Here is a 10519-nt window from a genome sequence, read left to right on the forward strand (position 1 = left end):
ACAAGATGTCTGTAATAAGGAAAAGGAGAAGAAGCAGAAGGGTTATGAATGGAGAATGACACTGGAAAGAGACCACCACCGTTCCCCCATGAAGTTCAGTGAAGGAGGCAGGATGATAGCTTTATTTATTTATTTATTTATTTATTTAACACATTTGTATTTCTCCCAATTGTGCCACAGCACCTCTGGGTGGCTCACAACACAAGAAAAAACACAATAAAACATATTGCACATTAAAAACAACAATAAAATACAGTAAAACATACAAAACAAAGGTCTATGGCAATTAGTTATTGATTTTTAAAAAAAAAAGCTTTGCAAAATACTCTCCTCATCTACCCAAATAGCGATTATAAGGAGAAGGCAAAAGGATTTTCTCAAAAACAACTCAGGGGAGGGGCCCAACTTTACTACCAGCAACAGCATAATGGCTTCTTTTTTCCCATAAGATTTTTTCAGGGGAGAGGACGACCCTGTTGCTCCTCACTCCTGGCATTGCTTGGCAACGTTGTGGGGGTAGGAATAGTTACCATGAAAAGGAAAGCAGGGGAGTGGAGAATATTCAGAGAAAATTTTACCAACCGACTTAATTTTTCTGAAGAAAAATATATCTTTGGAAGTTTTTCCAGCCCATCTTTAGGCTGATCAGCAACAATCATGGACATTATTTCAATAACATAAAAATCAATGCACCCCAGAAGGATTGTGGGCACATGAAAACTGGTTGAGGGACTGCACACACAAGCAGAACCAGCCCAGGTTGTTCAGGGGTGCTTCCAATGGAGAATTGCATTTCCACTTTCTGCTGCCTTGAAATTACTGCTGTTCTTCTCTATGCCCATAGCTTAGCCCCCTTTCTCCACATAAGCATCCAATAATGTTCTGTCCACAGAGCAAGCTTGTTTTAGTTTGTGAAAAGCAGAGCCAGACCTTTCATATGGCAGGGTGAAGCCCTCAGTTCAGGTGGCAGAGAGGTAGAAGTGGTAAAATTCATGTTCCCCTCATCTTGCAGGATGGTCCACCACCATTGCCTCTAGCAGATGCTCCAGAGAAGCCCACCCACATGTTTTCTTCTGTAGGTGTAGGAACAAGGCTCTCTCGAGCAGCTCCCCACTCACGCTCAGCTACATTGGCCCTTGGGGGTTCCACAGATGGCTATGCCCACCCACTCTGTTCCCATCCCCTTTTTTCAACTACCAATCATTTTGTGGTTTCCTTACTTGTAGTTTTCTCCTCCATTCTAGATGGTTGAATACTTCTCCTAAGGCTTAGTAGGAACTTTAAATTCAAATTAGCTAGTATTATTGGCATCTGAGCCCTGATCCTTATGCTTTTGGCCTAACTCACCACTGGAATGTGGCCTCTGAGAACCTTTCCAGAGCACGACTCAGCCTGCAGGTTGAAAGAGATTTGAGATCCCTGGTTTATAATGAGCACAAGCTCAAGAGTCCTGCAGGCAGCTTCTGGGAAAAGGAGCTGCATATGGAGAAATTGCCAATGGATAATTTTGAAGTGCACACAGTCAAAAAGCTACTGAAACAGTACCAAGTTCCCCCACCCAGCACCTGGAAGTATCTACTGAAAAATACTGCAGGAAGGGATATTGTAGAGTGGCACTCAAACAGGAAATGGCAGGCTACATTACGCACAGCATTTTGTGACACTTCTCCTGCCAGGGGCTCATTTGTGATTTTTTCTCATCCACATTTGGGGACATTGCACTTTTGTGCTTTTTTTAACTGAAATAAAAAACTGGATCTTCTGAGGTCTAACAAAAATAGAAGAGACATTGGGGAAAGAGGGAAGACAATGGTACCAGCATGACCACCCTGTGTCCACCCCCTAAAAAGTGAGTAAACCAAAGAGGGTGATCCCACAACACCTATTTAACACCTGACTCCACCAAGTCAGAGATCTGAAGCAAGTAGGTGACATCTATCTATCTATGAGCATATGCAGGTTTGCATATACATTCATGACTCCCTTTGTCCTCATTCTTGGTGATCCATGAGTGGCTGGAGTTGGTCTTTCTGCCATGCCCAAGGCACCTCCACATATGCTCCAGTTTGGGTGATAGGCACATCGCAGCTCCACCACTGTACCAGTATTGCAGGACCATAAGTGTGCTTGTGGCCCACCATACAAATAAATTGGGACAAATATCATTTCCAATTAGGAACGTAGGAAAACTGATGAGATATTTAGCATTCAGCAGAGTCACAAAGTCTTCAAAGAACATCAGTGATAGGTCCTTGGTGTTCCCTCTATGAGGCAGAAAGGTAAGGAAGCATGACAGTAATTTAATGCATAGAGAGGCTGGAGTAGAATAACTATGTCAAAAGCCACCAGTGTTGATGAATTGGACACCTTTGCAATTTGGCTCAGGTTGCAGCTTAGACAAGCAACATGCACCCTCTTTGTAATGTTGGCCCTCCGAGTTTTAACTGCATAATTAATGTGGCAATGAAGCATGTGCTATTTGTACCATTAAAATGAATCACAGCATTTCTTGCAAAAATGAATTTCTAACAAGTTGTGGCCAGCACTGTAAAAATTAGGCTTTCTTGCAATGAGCTCTATGATAGAAAGCACTGTGTGATTTATCTCAATATTATTTTATTAGCACTTGTTAATTGCTGTGGCAGATAAGTAGCAGTGGCCATTATCTTAGCAAAACATTTGTATGAATAATGTCACATAAGTTGCAGGAATATTTCAACCATATTAAGGGTTGCTTCGAGATTCAAAGCCTATTTATCCTGCATGGCACATATTATGGAGAAGGCTGTAATAATATGCTTTTGCCACCAGGCTTTTTGACAGAAATAATACCCTTTTATCAAGTTTCTGTATAGAAAGGCACACAAATTACAAATTCCATTATCAGATTCCCCTCCCTCTTGCTCCGTGTTTATATCCCTTTCATACATTCATTTTTTAATGTGGGGGAAATCACTACAAAGTGAGTTTTCCTTGTCATTTTTAGATATTCCAACTTTCTGATGCCTTTCCTGCCTTCCCCATCTACCAGTCTGTATGTGTACAAGAAAATGCACAGAAATGCAGGAGTCACTCTTTGGACTATAAATGCTTCAGACAGCTTCTTTTTGCACAGTTGTCGCTGATTGCAATTACAACAGTTATTTGACTGATCACCTTTATTCATTAATTTATGTCTTTCTCTGATGCCATCAGCATGCATGTCACTACAGAGGACAAATCCTCGTCACTAGGAACTTACAATTTAAATTCAACACAAGGGAAATGGGAAAGAAAGGAAAGAGGGGAAATTCTGTGGTTGTTTCCATTGCATATGTTTATGCTGTATTACAGATGAGCTTTTGCCTATAAATCATTTGGGAAAAGGTAACATATGTTCTTAGTTTTGAGATTATCCACATGGGTGTCATGTCAGTCAGGGACGAAAATTTATTTTCTTCAAAGATATTATCTCTCTTCTGTAGAATGCATGGTTTTGATACCATTCTTAAAGTAAATCTAGTCTAGTTATTCTGGGAGGAGCTTAACTCAAAATCTCTCTATTTCTTCAGAATACACTGAAATTCTGTAAATAGCTATTTACTTAGGAGCAAACCTCACTGAATTCAAGGAATCTTACAAATGAGTAGGTATGCCTACGGTTGCATTCTTAATTGAACGATTTAAACATTGCACTGGCTTATGTTATTCTGCAAAGGACTGTGTACCCACAGGAGTTTAAATTTCCTCTGAACATTCCCCAGGCTGGGATAAAATGCTACAACTTTTCAGAACTCAAAGTAGACAGAAGAGAATTATTTTTCCACCCTGCCTGAGATATGTGGGAAGTTATTGAGGTGAAAAATCATACATAGCATTAGTGGCTTCTTCCGAGGCAGTTACAGGTGCTGCATTTGCCATAAAACTGTTGAGAGCAGCAAGTCTTTGTTAGGTGGAGGAGAAAGACAGAGCTGAGTCTCTTCCCTTAGGCCCCTCCCTAAAATCCCTTCCTGCCTTCCTAGTAAGCTCTACGTGTGAGAAGACAAACTGTTCATGCCCATTGGAACAGAGGCCTACCTATAATACAGCATGATTGGTATACATGTTGAATATGCTCTTGGGGTATGGCAGAGAATATTTCAAAAATGAATTAAGAGCATCACAGTTTTCTAACAACAAACTCTAAAATGCTGGAAAATCAGAATCAAACACTAATTATGGCTGACCATTACAGCATACAGTCAAGTAATTAATATAATCATCCTTTAAAAGTGAGATCTTATTATGAGGGAAGTAGTATCAAACTCATCTAAAAAATTATTCACTGCTATTTGTTATTAAAGGAGAGGAAAGCTGTGATAGAATGACTCTGTGCAGCTCTGCTTCCGCTGTTTGGTTTCATTCTCCATATGCAACCTACTTATCTTTGGCAGCTTCTGGGAGCACTCTGGATAGAGCATGACCTTAGTATTATTTTATATGTGGTATAATGACATTTTCTGTTGGCTTAATGCATATATTAGATAACTCTGTTAGTCCAGACAGACAGGAACTATGGCAAATAAGGATTAACGTCTGTTTCATGCATGGTAATTTCAGTGCTGCGTTTCCTTTTCTGGTGTTCAAGGTATTCTCTGGATTCATGGAGCATATCCATGTAGGACGTAAGTTGGTTCCTGAAAATGGAAACATTGCTTTGTCAGAACCCTGCATAAAGCCAACATGGAAGTGTTTGCTTTCCTTACATTGAGGAACACATGAAGAGGCATCTGGAAACACACAGCAGAGAGAGGGTCAACTGGGACTCCCTAAAGGGAATTCCATAGTCTGGCAGCAGCTACTGAGAAGGCCCTTTCTCATGTCTCACCAAATGCATATCTGAAGGTGCCAACAGCCCAAAGAGGAGCCTTTCCTCAAGATCCTAATGTTATTCAGGGTTATATGGGAGCAGCTGGTCTTCCAGGTTCTCTGATCTCAAGCTGTATAGCAGGAGTGGCCAAACTGTGGATCACGAGTTGCTCTTTGAGTTTATCTTATGACTTGCAGAATGGCCAAAAAAGCCCAGCTCAGCTCTTCTGCTGAGCAGCCAAGCCGGCACAAGCAAAAGCAGGGAACCAGGTGCGACTCTCCTGCTGTCATAACCAGTTGTAGTGCTTCAATCATGTGAGCCTCAACCAATCCAGGCTCAATCAGCATCTGAGCCAGTGAATACAAAAACCCTCCAGGAAAAGATGCCCAAATCTCCTGCTTTGGTATCCAGGCTCATCACTTCTGAGCCTCCGACAGCAGTTAGTCTTGTGTCTGTGCAGAGCACAAGAGCCCTGCAGAGAACAAGTTTCACTGCCTAGATAGAGACTCACACGACCTCTCCTAGCAGTAACTAGCTGGATAATTGTAGCAATGTCTATTTGGTCATAATGAATGAATGAATGAAACTTGTTCATGACCTGCAGCTTTCAGACATCTGACATTTACCATATGTGGCTCTTCTGTTGAACAAGTCTGGCCACCCCAGTCATATAGAGCCTTATAGGTCAAATCCTGCCCCCAGACAAATGGAAGTGTGGTAACAAAGGAGCCACATGCTCTCTGTCACCAGACACAGTCAACAGTTCGGCCACAGTCCTCAGGACCAGCTGAAGTCCCCAAGCAGCTATAAAGGGCTGCTTTAATATAGAGCACATTTAATATAGAGCACCTGTAGCACATTACAGGAAGGCAAATGGTATGGATAGAAGGCAAATGCACCCCTAGCACTGCCAAAACTGAGGCGTCCTGATTCAGGGCCGTGTCCAGGAGTATCCCAAACAACAAGCCTGAGTCTTCAGGGAGAATGTAAGCACATTCAGCATGGGTTGAATCCACAGTGCCTGGCCTGGCCACATGCTATCCCACACATTATCTGAAGGTCTGAACACAGCCAGCTGGAACACATGCGCACAGAATGATCAAGGAACTCCAGTGATATTCGATGCAGATACAGAGCATTGGGATGAGCGATCTCAATGGCTTCCCAACCTGACACTCTCCAAATGTTTCAGACTGCAACACCTATCATTCTCAGTGAGCATGGGAATGAACTCAACCATCATGTACTCTTCCCACAGTGGCCTGGAGATGCATAAGGATCTGCCAGTGCAACGAAGACTCTTGCCAAAGCAGACACTGCAATTGCCCAGGGAAACCCTAGGCCAGCCTTTTCCAACCTGGTGTCCTCCAGCTCTTCACGAGGGCTGAATAGGACTGTGAAGGACTGGATTTTCTGGAGGGTACTCTTTCATACAGCCACCATACAACAACGACAACCATAACAACAACAAGCCATGTGGCTGTGTTCTGCTAGAACTTCATCATTCCCAGCTGGATCCTAATGAGAGCTGCAGCCAGAGAACACCAGGTTGGGGAACAGCTGAAGTGCATGCCTTTCTCAGATGCTCCAACCTTCAGAGTTTAGGTGGGTTGCCACTGGGAAACTGCTTTGGGATGCTCTTTCCCAGTGTACCCTGGTGCTCCATTTATGCAATGTCCTTCCTTTAGCTTCATCAGCAATTATTCTTGCCTCTTTGCGGCACCATTTGAAGAGCTATTTGGCTTTGCCAGACCCTTTTCCCCATAAGCCAGAGTGGCTGCTCTAACTGGCCCTCTGCTCTTAAATTTGCTGTGCTTGCTACTTGATTGTTCTTACGCAGGGAGCCACCCACATAGTGTTCATCCTCCAAGGTGAGGCACCAATCCATCAATCAATCCATTCAAAAAAAGACTGCCATGTGAGCAACACCCCAAGTGTGTTGGCCACACACGGCAGGCATTAAATATCCATATGGCCACCAGGTGGCACTGAAGAACTTTGCAGAGCTGACACTTCATTTGATTGCTGGAAGAAGAGATGCCAGCTGGCCCAGCCAAGTCTCTCGATGAGCAATACCACAGCATGGGCAGCTTAGGAACTCTGGCCTTAATAGCAGAGAACCACTGTAAGGGGCCTGGGAAGGGGAAAAGACTGGTGCATAAGTTGGGCTGCCTGTGGCCTTGCAGGCACACTCTTCTCTTTCAGGGTAGGGTGTTCGGTCTAGTCAAGCCCTGTCACCAATATGTAACACCTTTGCCACTGTGAAACAAACAAGCTGGAGCTGCTCTGGCAACATTATGCCAGAACTAAATCCAGTTCTTATATGGATATATGGAATCCATATCCCAATATAGGTTCTTCATACATAAGATGTATGCACTTGCTATAAGGATAAGAAGATACTAGACATCTTAAAATCTTTGTTCTGCCTAATTCAGTCTTCATCCTGGTGCCTCCTAGGTGTTAGGGAATACAAGTCCCATCAGCCCCAGCAACCAATTTTCAGGGTTATAGTTAAAAACAGCTGGAGGACAGGTTGGGAAAGGTGTTTTAACCCAATGGTATCAGCTGTTGCTTTCAAATTACACATAGATACATTTTTATTACTAGCTCCACATTCATTTGTTCAAAATATTTATGAATTGCTTTATAACAGAAAGAAAGAAAGAAAGATACCTGAGTAACAAAATAGTAAAAAAATATATAAAGGCATGCTGATCATCTCTGGTTTTATCTTGAACATGTATTTCTATTATGCCTGTTGTGTCTAAGACACATCATATTTAATGCTGTAGTCTCAGATGCTCTTTAGAACAGACTGTTTTTTCATGTGAATTTACCTGTCTTTGTTGACTTCTGCTGCAGAGGATTCCGAATTCCAGTAAGACTGTGCTGATTTCTTCACTGCTTCCCAGGATTCTTTAACCTAGTTAGGGCACAATATGTATTGGCTTAGCTTGGCTTAGCTAATGTATTAAATACATTATTGATGGGTGAAGGACAACCCCAAGGATAATACAATTGTATGGATCTGGCTCTGAGATTTTAGGACAAGGTATTCTCAGTTGGTCTCCTTGAGGATGAACATGCATAGTGAAAATTCTTTCATGATGCCTCATGTCGTGGGCCCTTGCCAACCATGCTTTCTCAGTTGGGAAGCAGCATGGTGGTGGATATGGGATAAGTTGAGTTTTCTCTGGGCTTGTTACCTATGTATAAAATGGGTATGACAATGAGCTGCAATACAGGGTTTGTCCATATAGCAGGAACAGGGCAGACCTCAAATGTTTTGGACCTCAGCTTCCATTCTTACCAACCAGCATGGCCAGTGGTCAGGAATGTTGAGGGCTGTGGCCCAAACAACTGGTCAGTGGCAGCTCAGAGAAGGTTAGAAGAGTCATTGAAAGGGGATCTTGTAAAACAGCCATAAATAAGCCATAACATCACTTAAATTCTCAAATATTTAAAAATGTCTCAGAAAGAGGGAAACGGGACATTCTGGCAGTCAAGAGAAGAATCTGGAAAGGAAAGGATATGAACTGTTCTGAACCTCTTCCAACCTCCTTCTCTCTCTCTCTGAACTATTCTCACTAATAGGTAAAAAAAATCTAGTGAAATTGCAGTGATTGCACTCCCAGCGTCAGCTGTGCAGGGCTCAGAAGCTTTCGAATTCAGAGACTTCCATCATAGGAAGGTGTAATCCATAGAACTGCACCCTAAGCCAGGTGGTGGTGGAACCTGTTATTACTACTACTACATTTCCATACCATCCATAGCCAAAGCTCTCTGGGTGGATCACAACATTTAAGTCACCCATCCAGATTCCATCCCAGACTGATCCTGTTTAGTTTCCAAGATTAGGCAGAATCAGGCACTATAGAAGGAAGCCAGTTGCTCGCCTTCATATTTGATATACAACTTTTAAAGATTTTGATTGCCAGAAATGAGTTCCTGATGTTGCTTTACAGACTGGGAAACTCAGGTAGACTCAAGCTGAATCAGTGAGAGGCTGGGTGAGAAAGCCGAGCCTCTAGCCTTTCAAACCATACGTGGTTCACTTGAACCTCAACTATTAAGAAATTGTAGAAAAGAATTAATACCATTTCAGGTATGGTAAGATCCCAAGCATCCTTGCTGATAGCTGGATCCCAATGTTTTGAAGAAGGTGTTTGTCTCTTCAGTCCTAAAAACTGATTAGCTTCTTCTTTGATAGCAAATGGTAGCCCCAAAACTCCTGAAATAGCAATGACATACTGGTTACAGTCATGGATTTACACGAGATTCAAACTGCAAACATGATTAATAAATTAGTCTTAGAGCTTTTCTCCAAGAGGTATTTTTGTGCATTGGTCATTCCCTACTCATGGTTATTTATGTATTCTTTAGATTATTTCATGACCTTCCAATTTCACTTCCATTTTTAAACAACTTTGGTTAGTATTTTTGAGCAGGAAATGTGTGGCATTATTTATTATAGCAAAAGAAAACACATTTTTACTTGTATAATTCTGCTAGTCTTTGATAACACAGTGCCACCTAGAGGATATACAGGAAAGGGAACACAGTTTATGTAGTGCAGGGATCTCAATTCTGCATGGAAACTCAAAGTAGATTCAGTGGAAGAAGTATGTTGTGTCAAAGAGTCCTTATTCCACACCCTTAGAGTCAGATACAGTACAGACTGGCTGGAAGTGGAATGGAAACCACTGGCAGAATGAATGTCCCTTTCTCCTGCTGCACCCTGACAAACCTAAATGTTCTCTGGAAGGCGGGGAGAGGAGGAAAGCAAAGGGAAGTCCCATTGCACAAACTGAAGTCCACAAAATTGGATCCAACCCTCAATGTCCCCCTGACATTGAGATGCTAGGCTGTATTTCAGGGAAATGTTTAATTTAAAAAAAAAAATGCTTAGGCATTTTGACGCACCATATTACAATGCATGAATACATTGCACTGTATATTTATGTGTATTTGTATTCTGCAAAGGGCAATTTCAGTCTAAATGGGCAGGCTGGACTGCTTATTGCATTTATCTGTACTGAAGCAGAAGTGCATTCTAATACCAACATGTGCAGATATTTGTTCCTGCTTATCTTTGCATTTTAAAAGCATTGAACAAATTATTCTATATAACAAAGGCACAAATGGATACTACTTCACAGGCTCTATGCTGCATTTCTCCATCCTAAGAAATCCCCTCTGAGATACTGAATAACAGAGCCATCTGTAAGTCCTCTCCTGAAGCAGTGGGTGAGCTGGCGGTTGGTAGACACTCCTCCATATAAACAAAATCAAATCTCCACATTTAAAAATGGAGCATGTTAAGACACAGGTTCCTTAGCCGTTTTTCCTGACATGCCAGTTTCCTGCATCTGGGTAGGAAAATTTATGGAGGAACATTCCATCATATGTGAGGCCTGCTCTGCCTTCAGAAATGGTACTGCCTAGACATGGTTTTCTTGCTTCACCTGAGAATGAGAAATAAATCACAGGCTAAATACACCACTTCAAGACTCTTTTCAGCACAGACACGTAGAGGTGGAATGTTATAGTCATGTTCATCTTACTGCTGCGAGGGAACACTAACCTCCCCTAATTGTCCACCTCACCCCTCTCAGATTAACCCATACAATCTCTGCTAAGCCAAAAAACTAATGCCTGCGAGGCACAAAGAGAAAAAACACCAGCAGG

At 42.1% G+C, this 10519-nt stretch overlaps 1 protein-coding gene across 1 annotated transcript in view; it reads right to left on the bottom strand.

Moving 5' to 3' along the window:
* Window positions 1-306: 306 nt before the first annotated feature.
* Window positions 307-10519, bottom strand: part of CUNH3orf85 (chromosome unknown C3orf85 homolog) — a 10738-nt gene continuing 525 nt past the window's right edge. The window contains exons 2-4 of the mRNA XM_044442777.1: window positions 8929-9062; window positions 7676-7754; window positions 307-4661 (exon numbers count right to left, since the gene is read on the bottom strand). Coding sequence (XP_044298712.1) covers window positions 4450-4661; window positions 7676-7754; window positions 8929-9062 — 425 coding nt within the window. The 3' untranslated portion in view covers window positions 307-4449. The remainder of the gene's footprint in view (window positions 4662-7675; window positions 7755-8928; window positions 9063-10519) is intronic.

The sequence above is a fragment of the Varanus komodoensis genome, unplaced genomic scaffold (assembly GCF_004798865.1).
Source record: "Varanus komodoensis strain SLA01 unplaced genomic scaffold, ASM479886v1 scaffold4, whole genome shotgun sequence".
In the NCBI taxonomy this organism is placed as follows: Eukaryota; Metazoa; Chordata; class Lepidosauria; order Squamata; family Varanidae; genus Varanus; species Varanus komodoensis.